At 26.2% G+C, this 18,191-nt stretch overlaps 1 protein-coding gene and 1 pseudogene across 1 annotated transcript; both read right to left on the bottom strand.

The window, feature by feature from the left end:
* Nucleotides 1–240: 240 nt before the first annotated feature.
* Nucleotides 241–3,532, bottom strand: LOC121211226 (protein HOTHEAD-like; annotated as a pseudogene).
* Nucleotides 3,533–10,168: 6,636 nt separating this feature from the next.
* Nucleotides 10,169–10,898, bottom strand: LOC121211225 (uncharacterized). Its single transcript, XM_041083782.1, has one exon. The coding sequence runs from the start codon at nucleotides 10,686–10,688 to the stop codon at nucleotides 10,344–10,346; it is 345 nt and encodes a 114-aa protein (XP_040939716.1). The 5' UTR covers nucleotides 10,689–10,898; the 3' UTR covers nucleotides 10,169–10,343.
* Between the last annotated feature and the right edge of the window lie 7,293 nt (nucleotides 10,899–18,191).

Below are 18,191 nucleotides of genomic sequence, written 5' to 3'. Positions count from 1 at the left end.
AAGTAAGGTTCCTTTTGAGTCTATCATTCAAGAGGAGGATGACTCTAGTAATGAGGGGGAGGAAGAGTAAGAGGAGGTTACAATGTTTGCAAAAATAAATAAAGAAATCCATGAAATTCAACAAACTCAAAAGACCTCCAAGGAAAAACATTATCAACGGGGAATCAAGCTTAAAAGGATTCCATTATTTTGCTATGAATCTAAAAAGCTGGATCATATCAAATTTGATTGCACTCAATGAAAGAATAAAGGTATATATTTTTGTCTTTTTCAATATAATAAATTAATAAAAATTAATCATAATGTGATTTAAACTTGAAACATAATGTATAATAAACATTTAATTTTACAATTGTATCCAAATTATCAATTGATTCTTATGCGATTTTTTTTATATTCGTTACATAATATTTTTTTCGTTCACATCGTTAATCTAACATAAATTTAGTTACTTTTATTATACATACGAGCCAATAGCCAACCAACCCTTCAATGAGCTCTCTCCCCCATTGATATGATTCTTAAATCTTCTTTAGGAACGTCTATCTTTCTCAATTCTTACTCCCATGGCTCTGCATCAAAAGTTAATAAAAGAATAATTCAAATCAAGGTATAATGGACCAAGTCAACACCCCACATACATTACAGTCATATTTATAGTTGTAATTATACCTTCCAAGCATCATGACAGTAGCCTGAGGATTAGTTCCAGGTGAGAAACTAAAGGTAGAAGCATCTATAACCCTAAGGCCATCCACGCCAATGACCCTGTAATCTTTATCCACACCTTCCCAACTTGGCATACTCCATGATGATGCCAAAATGTCATCACAGTGTCATTGCAGAATTGTTCCAAAGACGAAGCGGTATCAAAGTGTCTTGGTCTCTGGTTCAAGGGAAGTGCTGCCACCACATTCAGAAGCTGTTGAGTCGAGATGGTCCGGTAACGAAATTTCGAGAAGGCTTTGGAGTTTACAACGTTGATTATGGTTTTCATGCCTTGTACACAGTTTCTCAAGTCTTCTGGTTCTTGAAAGTAATTGAACCTCACCTTGGGGGTCTCGTTTGGATCGGTGCTACGAAGCTCAAGGTGGCCTGTTGAAAGTGGACGAGCAACTTTTTGAAGGATGATGCCACCGTTAAGTCTTGTATCGAAGAAGGACCCAATAGCGGTCTTTGCATGCGACAACCATTGCCTTTGTGAAAAAACTATAGTGAATTGTATGATCATAACCAAAAAGGAAAATGGTAAACTACATCCCATTTTTGTAAGTTTTCCTTTTGATACTTTCGCTAAATATTATTTTTAATTTAGTTAACGTCTATGTTACAATACTCCTACTTTAGTAATTCAACTTAGTATATTTTCATTTTTGTCATCCTGCTTTTTTGAATTATTTTACTTTTTCAAAAAAATATATAAAAAAATTTAATTTTTATAAGGAATCAAATTCTTCAACTGTGAAAATGAAACCCAAATTTTCCAGATAAAACCCAGGTTTTCCCTTATAAAAACCAATTTCTTGTCATAAAAACCTAGTTATTTTCCTATAAAACCATGTTTTTTCTTTTTGAAAAATATCTAAAATTAATTCTAAAAAAAGGGAAAATAAAATAAAATGAAAAGAAAAATGATTTTTTATGTAAAAGACCAAGTGTTCCCTTTTTTACTAGAAAAAAATAAAATTAATTAAAAAACAAATTATTTTATCTTGTAAAAACCCGACAATTCTCTTTAAAAATTTATATTTCCTTTTCTTCAAAAAGTAAAATGGTTGACAAAAATAGGTGTACAATAAATCATTAGTTAAATTAACACAAGTGATTAAAACAAGAAAACTATCTAACGTGAAATGACTAAAACCCCAAAAAAAACCAACTAATGACGGTGCTATATTTTATATATTTTTTATTTTGTATGACCAAAATGAAAATTTACAAAAGTTAGATGACTAACAATATAGTTTACCAAAAAAACACATATGAAGAGGTATGAAATTGCATGTAAAACCTGGCCCAAGATGGAGAGCAAAAACTTGGAAATCCAACCAAAAGAAGGAGCCAAATTCAACCCACTTCCGGCTTCAATATAGTTAACAAGCAGGGATATGCCCACAGCTGAAACGAGTGAGAGCTCAACGGGATTAGGGGATGGAATAAAAAGACCATTCAATGTATTGTCGGCCATGCCTTGGCCAACCATAGGTTGGTCCATCACCAGCTTGATACCAAGTGGCTCAAGTTGAGAACGTTGCCCAATGCCGCTCAACATCAACAATTGTGAGCTTCCAATGGCACCTGCTGATACGATTATTTCGCTCTTGGAATCATTTGTTAAATATGCCGTGTGCTTTACTCCCAGTGCATCCTCATATATCACCCCCGTAGCTCTAGGTCGTGATCCAACAGCTAAAAGTTACATATTAAGTTGTAAGATCATTAAGAGCAAGTAAGCTACATATTAAGTTGTAAGATCATGCAACTTACTTTGTGTTGTAAAAAGGATCTTGGTTACCGTGGCATGCAAGTAAACTATGATATTCTTTGGGTCAGCATATTCAAGCAAGTCAGCTGCACTATGTCTATGATCATTCATGTCGAAAATGGTTGAACCAATTTTAGTCCCATTGATGTGTTCATTTGTAAATCCGTTGTATGGTAAAACCCCAGCTTCAAGCAACCCATCCCTCACTGCGGTTTGCCATTGCAATAATGGTGCCTTGAAAACCACTTTGTTTTCAACCCACTGATATGCATCATTCACCAAAGCTTCATCCAAACCAGATTCCTTTACGAACTCGGTTTCTGCGCGTGAGTAAAAACCCACGTTGATGACACTGCCGCCGCCGAGTACACGTGCTCGGTGGTTGTATACTCCGTCCTCAGTAATGAATGTTTGAGCATACGAATCAGGGGAGGGATCTAAAAGAGTGAGCAAGAAGTTGCCTTTGTCTGTCTTGCCAGGGTTGCGGTAGGGAGACCCACCTCTTTCGAGGACTAAAACGTTGGTGGTTTCTGCTAGAGTTGCGGCCAAGGGACAGCCGGCGGCTCCTCCACCGACCACAATATAGTCGTGGTATGAGACCGGAGGTGCTGTTGTTGATTCGTGAACGAAACTGTAATTTGGAGCTGCAAAATAATGGATCATACAAAGTAAGTTATATAACATAAAAAAAAATTTGTGTAAAAGTTTACCTGTCTCAGCAAGGCAACAGTAGGGTAGCAAAGCAAAAACAGCGAGAAGCAATGCTTTGAGAAACCTCGTAGATCCCAAATCCATACTGCATTTCCTAATTTAGCTTTACCTCCAATATTGGCTCAAGAGTGACTTGGAAATCCCTCTTAAATATCTACAAGAATACAACATGAAATATTTAATTAAAACATGATGAAAATATAAATTTTCTAATACAAACTTGAGATTTATTGAAAATAAAAATACAAAAACAATACTTGTACATATGACATAAATCAAACTCAAACCACCTGTTTCATATGGGGTTAGTTAATTAATGGTTGGATAATTTGGGGGGTTGGGGGGTGCAGCTGCCATGCTCTATCACAGTTGTAGCCAGCTAATAGAATGGGGCCAAGAAACTTCAAAGGGAATCAACCTCCTCCTTACGAAAATATGATATCTGCGGTGATAATGTATATTATATTTTTAGAGAAAAAAATTTAATTTGAATATTGATCAAAAAAATCTAAAAAGAATAAACCTTTATAAAATGAATATAAAAGTTAATTTTAATTCTATAAAGAAAATAAAATTATAGACGTGGATGCTAAGTTAGAAAAAAATCATGGACATGGATGTTGCGGAATCTAGTCATTAGTATTGACTGTGGTATTGATCACATAGTTATTCAATGGCAATGAATAGTTAATGCTATGGCAGTATTAGGTATAAAGAGTCCTTCTTCTTTAAAAGTTGAGAGATGATTATTGTGGGTGAAGTGTATTTAAAAGCGAAAAATATATATTTCGATTGAGCAATATATATATATAAGACTTATCTTCTATAGGGCGACGAGGGAAGAATTTTGATGCGTACCTTTGGTCAATCGCAAAGTGAATCATGTAAGCAAGTGATAATGAAGTTGTAAAGTGCTTACCTAAATTGAGGTACAACTTATATGCATTATTACTTATTTGGTTTTACAAACTTAAAAAATATTTTTTAGTTTTTTATTTAATTTTATCTTTCTTTTAACCCATAAATTTGTATTGTTTGTTAAATTACCTACAAATAAATGGAATAGTTAATGTTAATTAACTTGGTTGATGTGGTAAACACATGGGTTGCTATGTGCATGTAGATGCCACGTCAAGAATTAATTTATTTTAAAATTTTAAAAAGAAATCGAAAAAATTATAAAATTATTTAAAAATCATAAAAATTGTAAAAAAATATTTTTAAATTTTTAAAAATTAATTACTTATGTGGCATACTCGTAGACTGCCACATGGATGCGATGTTAGCAAAGTTAACAAACATTAATTTTTTCGTTCATTTTGGATGAATTGACAAACAATACAAGTTCGAAGGCTAAAAGTTATAAGTCATTATGCCCAAATTGTATTACAACTATGTACTGTATGGAGACTATTATAACACATTTAGAACGTGGATGAAAAAATTTATATAATAAATTTATAAAAGAAATTGATAGAAATATGTAATGTGATTTTGGTTGGAATGGTAAAATTGATATATTAAATTTTACGATGTTTTAGTTAAAATATTATGATTTTAATTTTTGAATATGTATTTTTTTCTAGATTTATTAAAATATAAAAAAGATATAAATAGTCTTAAAATAATATTTTTTATTTTATAAAATTAATAATTTTTTTTTATAATTTTACAATTGAATTGAAATTCGATTAATTGGTTCTACAAATTCAATTAAATTATTAATTATAGTATAAATATATCCAATCGCTATTAATGATTTTTTTAATTAAGATGCTATAATGAAACTTTATCTTTAAAAAGGAAATAATTAAAGCTTTAAATTAAACTTATCATTTTTTTTCTTTACATAATATTTAAAGCTACCCAAAAATCTCTCCCCAACCCATACATAGAAAGATCATGTGCTTCAGCGCACTTGAACTCACATACTCCTACATTGGCAATAATGGTCATGCCAATCGAACTAAGACTCAATCAGGTTCTTTATTTTTAATATATTTATAATCAGTTAGATATAAATAATAAAATGAATTTTAATATTTATTTATAGATATTTATGAGATGAATTAGACTTCGCGGAACTTATATATGATATTAATATATTTCATATTAGTTTAAATCTCAATCAATTTAAAATATTAATTTTAAATTTTATTCAAATTCACTCGTATTTACCATTAATTTTTTTTTAATTGTTGAATCATGGTAGATAATTTTGGTTATCCCTTCGCATAGTAATGGTTAGCGATGATTAGCAGTTAGCAATAACCATAACTAATTACTTCTCTATTAAAATTAATATTCATATTTAATCATTTATTGAAATTGGTCTTTTGTATTAATAAAAATATGTGGTTAAATATATACTTACAAGTAGATTTAATTATAGCTCCGACTAGATCCGTGCCTAAAAAATGAGTTTAAAATTTTACTCAAGTTCGACTCAGATTAAAAATGTTAAACTTGAGCCTGATTTGGTCCACCCTATATAAAAATAAATTTAAAAAATATAATACATCAAATACACTAAAAAAATTAAAATAAATATTTTCTAATAAATTAAAAATACATCAAAAAAGTATTTATACTTAACTAATATTAAGATAATTACAACTGAGTAATAGTAGCAAATTTAACAATAAAATAATAATTATATAATATCTAAACAATAACAATAAAATAATTAATAATATAATAACGAAATGATAATAAAGCAGTAGTAAAACAACAACAAAATAGCAATAAAAATAAGTAAAATAACTTATTCAAGTTGGGTCGGGCCAGGCAAAATTCCTATTTGAGGCCCACTCAACCTATTTAGAAAATTGGTTTTATTTTTTATCTAGACTTATTTTTCGAGCCTATATTTTTGCTTAAATTTTCTCATTTTTGAGACAGACCTTTGGATTTAGACAGGTAGCCTGATCAGGTCTATTTATAAGAAATTAATTTATTTGATTATTTTATTTTAGAATCTTAATTTATGTTAAAATTAATAAATTATATGATTTTGGCAGGTTAGATATGGGCATGGCTCTATATATGCATGCATCTATAACCCTTGATAAAAAGTCGTCCCCCTAAAGCCCAAATTAATGTGAGGCTTCAATTAAAACAAATGGAAGAATTTGGAGAGTTAATTACGTCATTTTAAGGTACAATTAAGCAATAAAATGAAATTTTTTGATGGTTTATTAAATTATTTGGATATTTTGGTAATAAAAATTTATTAGGAGATCAAATTATTATTTTGCATAAAATATTATAAAAATTCTATAATTTTTTATATTAATAATTCATTTTATATTTATAGTCTTCTTTTAAGTACAATGAGTAACACATTTTCAAGGTTTTGTCATTCTCTAAACCACTTGGACTAACATACCAACCTTGCACTCATTATCTTTATATATTAGAGATCACGGGTTCAAATATCTTTACATATAAAGTTCTTTTATCGTCATTATTTTGTTTGTTCAAACATTAATAGATACATTTTAATTCTTCACATATCAAAAGATAAAACTTCAAAAATACGACACTCAAATAAAACATTATCTTCACATTATCAACACGATGTTCTAAAGAATTTATTATTTAATTTAATAAACATTTTTTTATGAATTTTTAACCCTTTCTAGATATTATCTTCTAGAAAGTTTTGGCCCATTTTACTTTGTAATCCTTATTGCCCATTCTCTGAATTGCTATGTTTGTTATAAAAAAATGCTTTATACATTTAAAATGGATAAGAAAGAAAAATAAAATCGGCCAACAAACTATCAATATTCTAAAATTATACACACGACCCTTCACGTTTTTGCTGAGAAAAAGACAATATAAAAGTGGGTAAAGTCACATTATTAAATTATTAGGAAATTTATGTTTTAGTCATTTAATTTTTAAAATGTTATGAAATGATCTTTGAACTATTCGAATGTTTTTATTTAAGTTATTAAACTATTCAAAAGTTTTTTATTTAAATCACTAGATTGTTAATTTGTTTCTTAAGTATAGCTAGCAAGCTCCAAGTGACGATTCAACGATGAGTATGGTGAATCAATACCCATCGATGAGTAGAAGAATCTAATGGTTAGTGTCGGAGATCGAGGAAGAAAACTATTTGAATTTTGGTTCACAAATCGTGACATTCAAAATTGTTTCATAAAATAAAAATTGAATTGTAAAAGATAATGGGGAAAAAAGCTTTTGATTGGTGTGGCCATTGCAAATAGAAAAGGTCATATAGCAACTATTTTAACAGCCTAATGACTTAAATAAAAAATTTTAAATTTGTACAAAAAAAAATAAAACTTTCAAATAATTTAGTGACAATTTTATAACTTTTTGAAGTTAAGTAATCAAAATGTAAACTTATTAATAATTTCGTGACATTGAATGTAATTTATCCTAAATAAATAAATGGAATTTTAAAATGGAATTGTGAGAATGTATGTTTGAGTCAAACCAATCAATCATCTTCTCTAAAACTCAATGATTGAGAAAAACATTTGACACAAGGTTAGGGCGAAGCCAGAAAATTTTTTTAGGGGGGCCGTATGAAATTTTAATTTTTTATAATTTATATTTTTATAATTTGTAAAGGATTAAATTAAATTTTTATAATTTTAGGGGAGGCAAAGTGCAATTTTACCTTTACTAATTTAAAATTTTTAAAAATTTCAAGGACCTAAAATAAAAATTTTAGGAGGGGCGGGGCCCATGCCAGCCCCCCTGGCTACGCCACTGCACAAGGTGATTACTGGTTCCTAATTCATTTGCGCCACCATGTGTCACACGTGTCAAACATTAAACATACAGCCCCAAAATATGCCTCTTATTCTAAATTAGTTCTTAAACTTTAAAATGTTTTAATTATATCCTCAAACTATCATTATTATATTAATAAAGTGTTATTTCTAAAATTATTAATTTAACTGTTAAATAAGATGTTAGATTTTATATGACATAATTTTAAATCTTATGCAAAATCATTTCTATTTTAAATTATGCCACATAAAATCTGAAATTTAGAATGAAAGAATCTTATTAATATATTATTGATAGTTTGAGGATATAATTCGAATATAATAACCTATTTATTATATTAATATTTAACTTTCCTCAAAAATAATATTTGACTTATAAATAATATTTTTGCTATTTTTACTCATTTAAAAATTAAATTTTCGAAACACTGTCATAAAAAGAAGGTTAAATTTTTGTTATCAATCTTTATGTTTTATGAAAGTTGTAAACCTAATAAATTAATAGTAAAATTACACCTAAAAAAAAGAATTATTTTTTGAATAGATGGCATGCAAGAACTTGAATTGATAAATAATACTTCCCCGTATCATTGAGGAATTAATTTACTAACCTTTTTTTTTTTTTGGTTTTACATTATTCATCCATTTATTTTATATATTTTATATTTATCTCACACATAAAAAAGTCTTAAAATGTCTCGATTCCACACTTCTTCTGTTTTTCAACACAATTCCACACATGTTCGAGAAAGATCATTAGTAAGGTGACATGGGTGGGTCTACTCAATCAATGACTTTTTAAATATTAAAAATTAAAAACAGTCGTCTCCTTTTTTGATATGTATGCATTGTGCAACATCACTCTATTTCAAATCACTTAGAAAAATTAAGTTTTGTACTACAAAAATTATATAAAAAATTAGATAACTTAAAATCGAAAAAATAGATATTTTCGTATTTTAGATTCAAATATAATTTTACATAAAATATTAAAGGTTAATTGTTCAAATTAAGATTCAGCATTTTAAAAACTTGTTTACATAAAAATTAAACTTTCCAAAATAGTCATATAAGTGCCTAACATTTACAAAAGTGTTTAAATAATGACTTTTTTCAAATTTCAACTTAATTTATAATAAAAATTAAATAAATTATGATGTATTTAGAATAAAATATGTCAAAAGTGAATCAGATTTTTTTTAAAAAAATAAAAATATAATTTAAAATTTAATATACGATACGTTGTTAAAAATAATTAACTACTTTTATAAAGATTAAGCCATATGATTGGTTTTAAAGATTTGAATCACATGTGAACAGTCTATAGGATTCAATTTAAATATTTAATTAATATAAAAGATAATTTTTTTTTATAATTTCAGAACTAAAATGATTTATAAATGTGACACCAACAACTCTCGTATAGATGAGAAAAATGAAACCACGTGTACTTCAAAAAGCATATAGGAAGTTTGAATTCGCAGCCTAAACTCTACATTTTATCACCTACAAACAAATTTAGCCTAAGATCACAGATATATTTTAATAATTTTCTCCATTCTCAAACCACCTTTCCTCTTAATTAATCATCGCAACAAGACAGTGTCTGTTTGGACCTGGATGATTGAATTGGATTTAAAATTTTGATTAATCTGATTTTATAAATTTTTTATTTTTATTAAATTAACTGTGAATAGATTGAAATAAAAATTGAGATATAATTAGCTTAATTATCAATTTAATTTTAAAAAATAAGAGAACTCGAATCAGAATTATGCCATATAATAATAAAGAAGGTAAAAATATTATGGAATTTTTTATATTACAAATTAAGATTAAGTTTTATCTCTTTTACTAAAAAAATAGATAAAATAATCTGTATATATTAAATTAAAAAATAAATTAATCATTCTTATTAAAATTTCATCCATTTTTATAATTAAAAACTATTTTGACTAAAGGAAGAACCAATTTATTGCGTATTGTGTGCTACATGTACGTCGTAGTGACGTCCTAAGATAAATTTTTAATAGTAAAAATTATTTGATCCGGAATTATAAATTTGTTTTTATGAGTTTTTATCCATCGGCCGAAATGAAAACGGACAGTTTAACCAGTTTATTTACTGGTGTGAACCCAAACTAGCATTATGCCATATACTGATAAAAGAGCTATTTACAGAAGAGCTGAAATCTCTCCGGAGAAGAAACCAATCTCCATGTATATATATGATATGATATGATCCTATATCAAAGGCCTCAGTATACAGGCTTCAACTTATTACAAAGACTTTTCACTAAGAAACAAAAGAAGACCAAAACCCAGTATACAATATTAAAATTTTCTGTGTGTATAATGTGTAAAAGCAGCTACCTCTATAATTTCCTATCAGTTGAAGCGATGATCTTGATAACAAGGCCGGGGAAAACATCGTCAGGGTCATGGATATGCGGGTTCCGCTCGACGATAAACGGATCGCCACACTTGTCGCTGATGGAGTGAAGGGTTTCACCTTCGCCAACGACATAGATTTCATCGCAGGGTCGGTTCCGGAGCTGGCTACCTCTCACTGGTTCATCTGATACGGAGTTTGCCCTGATTGACCCTATCAATATTAAGGCCAATAAGGTTACGGAACAGTACCACGACGCCGTATCGACTAGCCCCGTAGGTTTTTTCTTCATGGTTTTGCTCGAGGAAGAAGAAGAAGAGGAAACCATGGTACAAAAAAAAAAACAGAGATTTGGGGGATGTTTTGAAATTTGATGAAACAGAGGAAATAATGGAAAATTATACGATAAGGAGGATTTTATACACTTTTTGGCGTTAGTAGGAAGTTATAAACGGAAGGTTATTTGAATATTTTTCCATTTATTAATAGTTTCTTATTACATGCGGCATTTGCAGGTAGAAGTACAATGAAAGGATACATTTTAGATTTCTTTTTTTTTTTAATTTTATCTATTTTTATTGTTGAAAATGGGTTTGTAGATGTTGGTATGAGTTACATGTATCATAAGGTGTAATTGTCTAATTATTTCGTCAACCACCCTAATTTTTAACTATAAAATTGGATGAAAATTTTAACAGAAAAGACTAATTTACTCTTTGATCTAACATACAATTGACTAATTTACTTATTTTTCTGAGTAAATAAAGCAAAATGTAATCTAACTTTGCCATTGTACTTTTATCACTGCCTGCATTATTATTTTATTTAAGGTTAATGTTTAATTTGATACATGAGTTTAGTTTTAATGTTCAATTTGGTACTTGAAATTGTTATTGTCCTAATTTGGCGCTTGAGTTTTCTTTTGTTTTAATTAACTACTTGTAATTGGCTTCAATGTTTAATATGATACTTGAGCATTTTTTTCCTTTTGGATTAATTTTTTTTATTGGAGTACACATGTCAAGTATTCATTGGACCACATAATGCCATTTGGTTCAAGTACCAATTTGAATATTAAAGCTAAACTCAAATACCAAATAGTATATTAACCATTTTATTTATTTATAAACACATATATAATATGTAAAAGATAAAGAAAATTAATAATTTTTTTATACGAGGAAATTGACAAAATTCAATCAAGATATATATTTTTTTCATATGAACTTTTTTTTGTTGTTTTTTTAAGAAGGTGATTTAATGATATTAGATTTTTTGACTAATCATAATTATAATTATAAATGCATACATATAAATTAGAAATATAAGGAGCAAAAGTAATTGCTGTTTTTGTCATGGATAGGTCACCTTCCTTTTTTTTAGGTTAGCAACTTGCCAAAAGGACTTGATAGTAATATAAGTGCAATATTTAATTCCTTTGTTGATAATTTATTTTAGAAATTACTTATGCCTTTGGTTAGCATTAGATTTAAAATCTTTGACGTGTTGGGGATGGCAAATTCACAAACTTAGATCACAAACAATATATTTCTTATCCAAATCCCAATTAGGGTTCATAAGTAAATTATAAAATATTTAGAGGGCTAAAATATAATTTCATCATTATACTAATTTATAATTTTACAATTTTTAAAAGGATTATAAAACAATTGTTTCATTTTTAATGATAATAACGAGTTTCAAGAAAATTTGAAATTTCATATTCGAGTTTTTTTTGGTTGATCATATTTAAATATTAGGCTCAGTTTGTTTCACTGAAAATAACTTTCGGGAAATGATTTCTGGAAAATGGTTTAATTTTCTGGAAAAGTTAATATTTTCTGGTGTTTGGATGGATTTGTGTAAAATATTTTCTGTTGTTTGGTAGATTTGTTTAAAATATTTCATAAAAGTTGTTTTCAATTAAACAAACATATATTTGAGATTTTATTATTTTTCATTGTTTGATTGAATTTATTTTTATCTATAATTTTATATTTTACATTGTTTTTGCATATATTAAAAATATTATGTTAAATTCAGATTCATTACAAACGTCATTTTTTAATTACATGACTACTACGTGAGTATTTTTATTTAAAAATATAACATCAACAAAATTGACAAAAAAAATTAACGATGTTAACAATTGAACTTGATTTTCAAATTTGAAAAGTAAAGGGACTAAATTCTTGAAAATAAAAGTACAAAGACTAAATTATAAAATTGTGAAGTGTACATAGACTTATGACATATTTTAACCTTTATACTACAAAACATTTATTATTAATATATTTATAATTGTAATAAATATTTATTATTGAAATATTAATATTGAATATTTTCAATAATATGTGAATAATATTATTTAAAATTATTATTTTTAAAATTTATTATTAAAATAAATTGAAATATTAAATAATTTATTAAAATAATAAATTATATTTATTACATTAATAATTTATTATATGACTAAATATAAATAATTAAATATGTATGTTTAATAATATTGAAAAATATAATATTTTAAATATTTTTAAAAAATTTATTATCAATATAATAATATTAAGTTTGATTTAAGTTAATTTTTATATAAAAATAAAATAATCTATAGATGAGTTCTTTTTAAAAAAAAAAGGGCTTATTTTACCTTAACTTGTAAGTCATTTTTCGTTCCAAACTATTTTCTGTGAAACAAACACAGGAAAATGCAAAAAATATTTTCCGTAAAACTTTTTACATGTAAACAAACTGATCCTTAATATGTTTAAATCATTTACGTGAATTCTTTCTAGATTTTATTTTAATTTAAGTTTTATTATAATTGTGTATTGTGATATATTTCGATTATCAGTTAAATCATGTTTTATAATGATCACAATGTATTTATGATATTATGATAAGATGAGAAGACTTTTTTTAAATAATTGCATCTTTCGCATTAATGTACAGAGTCTATATACGAGATTAGGTACCTGTAAAAATAAACTAATATTTTCCCAGATTTATTATTATTATTATAATCTTTTTAATGGTTATCAGTTACGTTATTGCTATTTATTTTAATATTTTTAATGGTTGTCAGTTAAAGTATAACTATCTTTCCAATCATGATAATTGAAACATCTTTGTCAAAAACCAGCAATATCAAGCACTACAAAAATGATTTGTTTTATTTCAATTTTTCTTTTTTCTTTTTTACTATTTTATGCAATCGATCATTTAAAAGAAATTATCAGGGAATGTGTCAAATTGAGACATATAGTAAAAATATTTGTTTTTTTAGGTTTTATGATTTATGTAGACATTCGTATTTAATTTTAGGATTCGAATTTGAATTTTTTTTAAAATATAAAGGAAAATATAATTTTTAATCTTAATTTTATTTATTTTTAAATTTTGTAACTAGATTTATTTTGGTTTCTAAATTCGAAATATATAAGAAATTTGATGATATGACACTCTAAAATTGTGTCACATCATGACTAGAAAATTAAAAAATTTATATGAATTTTCATATGATAAAGTGATATAATCTTAGAGTGTCACATATAGTGTTCTAATAATTGGACTAGTAGTTGAACTGGTCAGACCATTGATTTTTTATTCAAATGGTTTGGTTGCTTCAACTACTAGACCAATAATAATTAATTAATTAATTAAATTTTTTTAAAAAAATTAGAAAAATTAAAAATAAAATTATTAAACCGGTTCAACTACTATTTTTTGTCCTGATTTTTTATTTATACTGATTTTAAGCAATTCTCAATTCTACCAGTTCAGCCCTTTGTTTGGACTAATATACCAGCCGTTTTTTAGTCTAACCGACCAATCCAGTCATGTTTAAAGAACATTGATTATATCATTAAATTTTGACAGAGTTCAAGTTCAGGAACCAAATTAGATCTAGGTGTGAAGTTCATATATCAAAGTGGATCTAATTGCTAAGTTTAGGGGCAAAAAACTATATTATCCCATAAAATATTCTCTCATGTATAAAAATAAAAATGTTGATTAATTCAAAATTTGGAAGAAAATGTGGTGCAAATTGTGTGTGGGCGTGGCCAATAAAGTTAAGCAATTGTGGCCGCCCCAGTCTCCACCACCTTTGACAAAATAAAATGCCCAAACCGACCAACTAACCTATCCCTAAGTTCCCCACTTAACGGTGGTGGATCACTTAGTATACACACACTATTTAAAAAATATTTGACCAAGTCTAGTTTCACTTAATATATCTATATTTACAACTACAAATTCGGGTAAATTATAAAATAGAATACAAATAACAAATAGTATTGTTGGAATTGTACTAATCAATGGAACCAATTGAAAAAGAAATTAATAAAAAAATTAAATCTAAATCTAAATGAACCTCTCAAAAACAATACAAAATTGAGAAAAAAAAGATTGTTGAATTAATTTATGATTTTTAATTATTTTTATTTTTATTAATATTTATTTAATTATTTAAAAATAATTTAATGACTTAAATAAAAAATTTTGATGAAATTAATAACTTAAATAAGAAATTTAAATAATTCAATTATAATTTTATAATTTTTAAAATTAAATGATCAAAATATAAATTTACTAATAATTTAAATATTTTGAACGCATTTTACACTCTAAATTAATATTTCAACTTGTGTATGAGTCGTTGAGGAAGTTATGGGATCAAACTTGTAGTTTTTGATTGACTATTGACGTGCAAAAAAATTTGCCAAAAGTGACCGATTGAGTCTTTCACCCGTTTGGAACGGTTCAATGCTTTTGTAAGTCCAAAAACCCATCATTCTCAAATTCACTATATTATGGTTTGGACTTTGCGGCTATGATTTATTTTCAATTGATGAAGCTCTTCGGGATTTTGTAAGACTCTTAAGTAAAAGTAATGTTGGGGGTATTATTGGTCGGTCCAAGTTGACAAACGAAGGTGGCAGGAAAAATCATAACTAGAAACATCCCAATTGGTGTTGCTTCATTTAGGCTGATTGTGTGTGGCTTCATTGGCAAAACTTCAGTAAAAGTATAACATAAATATATATTTGTATTAAGAGTTAAATTATTTTTTTATTTTTTATTTAAAAATTAAATAATTTAATTTTTATATATTAAGTTAAAGAATAAAATTAATTATTTTATTCATTTATATTGTTAAAATTTAATACACTTAACGGAATAATCGAACAAGTAATGAATTTACTTATTTAATACAGAGACATTTACGGTGCTTTACTGCAAAACTTCCCTTCCCAATGGTTCTTCTTTTGCCCCCAAATAAGTTTGGGTTTCAAGCTTTCAATTGAATGAACACAGTTAAAATTATGTCACGTTGACATATCTAATGAATTTTTGTATAAATAGCATTACATGATATATTTCATACCATCTTTTATCTTCCTACCAAAAGTTACGTATGATCTTGAAAAACATTTCTCAAAAATGATATTAAGTAATCTAATTGCTCTCGAAAAAATTAAAATAATTTAGTTTTTTATAATTTTGAAAGTGAGCAATTAAAAAAAATAAATAATAATGTTTATTTTTTTTGTCAATTATTCTATTTTTGATTGGTATAATAATAAATTTAGTTATTAATATTTATACATTCTATAAAGTTGATCCTAATTCTAAAAAAATCGACAATTTTTTTAAAAGTCTAAAAAATTATAAAAAGAAAATTTAACACTTTATCCTGATATTTTTTTAAAATCAAGATCAAATTTAAAAAATATAAAATTTAAGGGTTAAATTTATTATCATACCAATAAAAAATAAGATAAGTTAATATTTTACTTTAATTTTTAACCTCGTGCGAACTTAGTTTTGGGGAAAAAGTGTAATTTTACCATTATTAATTTAAAATTTTATAAATTATAAATAGTCTAAATGAAAAAAAATTATTTTAAGAGGCGTAGAGCCCCTGCTTACCCCCTTGGCTCTGCCACTACTCTGTATGATCTTGAAAAATACTTCTCAAATTCAATATTAAGTAATTTAATTGCTCTCGAAAAAAATCAAAACAATTTAATTTTTGACGATTTTGAATGTGAGTAATTAAAGAAAATTAATAATGATGTCCACTTTTGTTGTCAATTTATTCTTTTTTTATTAGTATAATAATAAATTTAGTCCTTAATATTTATACATTCTATAAATTTGATCTTAATTCTAAAAAAAACTCAACAATTTTTTTAAAAATCTAAAAGTTACAAAAAGAAAATTTAACACTTTATCTTAATCTTTTTAGAATCAATATAAAATTAAAAATATATAAAATTTAAGAGCTAAATTTATTTTTTTTTTCTTTTGGTGTATAACATGGGTGAAAATAATAGTACGTGAATACCCATTAATTTTAATAGCAAAACTATACCTTTGGCATTAATTTTAGCCCTATGGATTAAATATATGATGGTGATTAAACTTTTTGACTTAAATTAGGTATTAGTTCTCTTACTATTACATGTCAAATCAATTTTTTTACTTAAATTAAGTGAAGGGTTAAAAAAAAAAGGTATTAGTTCTTTTACTTTAACTAATTAGTTTGAACTAATACAACTTTATATTTTGAAAATTGAACACGTTTAACTAGTTAGTTTGAACTAATACAACCTTACATTTGAAAATTGAACTAATACAACCTTATGTTTTTTCCAATCAATATTTGTTTATAGTAGCGCGAAGCTAGAAAATTTTTTTAGGTGATCGAATGAAATTTTAATTTTTAATACTCTATATCTTTATAATTTTTAAAGGATTAAATCAAATTTTTATAATTTTAGGGAGGCTAAAGTGTAATTTTAACTTTACTAATATAAAATTTTTAAAATTTTTAACAAACTTAAATAATAATTTTTTATTTTAGGGAAGACCAGAGCCCTACCAACCCCTAGATTCGCCTCTAGTTTATAGGTTAACTATACTTAACCTTAGTTTAAAAAATTAAGCAACACAAGTAGAAGGGTTTATTTAAGGTGTATTTGAAGAATTTTTTAGGAAATTTTAAAAGAGTAGTGTAAATGATTTTTTAAGAATAATTTAGGTTGATGAATTTTAATAAGTATAAAGAATAATTATAAAATGATATTAAAAATAAATAATATAAGAATATGCAATATAAATATTATTATATTGGTAAAAATACATACATATTTTTAATGAAAACATATTGAAATTAAATAAAAGTAACATTTTAAAGTTCATGCTTTTTATGTTATTGTAGGACCACATGTCTTAAATGAAATCTTAATTGGAGTTTGAATGAAGAATTTGAATTACTTGAAATTCCTTTTAAATTTTTTAAAAAATAATTTAGATTTAAAAAATAAATTTATTTTTGAAATTTTAAAAATCTTCTTAGAGATGAGCTCAAACACACTAAATAAGAGATAAAGAAAGATAGCTGTCTTGTCCAGATTTGAACTTAATAATTGGAGTCAACAAATATTTTCTTTTTTATACAATTCTTATTGCCTACAATCCCCTCCCAGCCATGATTTATGTTGGGGGAGATAAAACTAAAAACTAAATATATTACACCATTGAGTCAAAGGGCGAAAACCCTTACATTTTTTTTATTACACACTTTGCGTTATGCTCATAAATTAAAAGATAATATACGCTTAAATGTTTGTAAATTCATATTTTCTTTATTATTGCCACAACAACGATACTAATTAAATTGAGAGTCAATTGGTAAGATAACAATGACTTAAACATTACTAAAAAAAAAAAAATTTAAACATCACTAAAAATATCAAAATTAATTTCAAACAATATTCAAAATTCAATATGATATAAGGACGAATAAGTACAGCCATATGCA

This window comes from Gossypium hirsutum, chromosome A12 (genome assembly GCF_007990345.1).
Source record: "Gossypium hirsutum isolate 1008001.06 chromosome A12, Gossypium_hirsutum_v2.1, whole genome shotgun sequence".
Classification (NCBI taxonomy): domain Eukaryota; kingdom Viridiplantae; phylum Streptophyta; class Magnoliopsida; order Malvales; family Malvaceae; genus Gossypium; species Gossypium hirsutum.
This window is presented reverse-complemented; position numbering and strand designations above follow the sequence as displayed.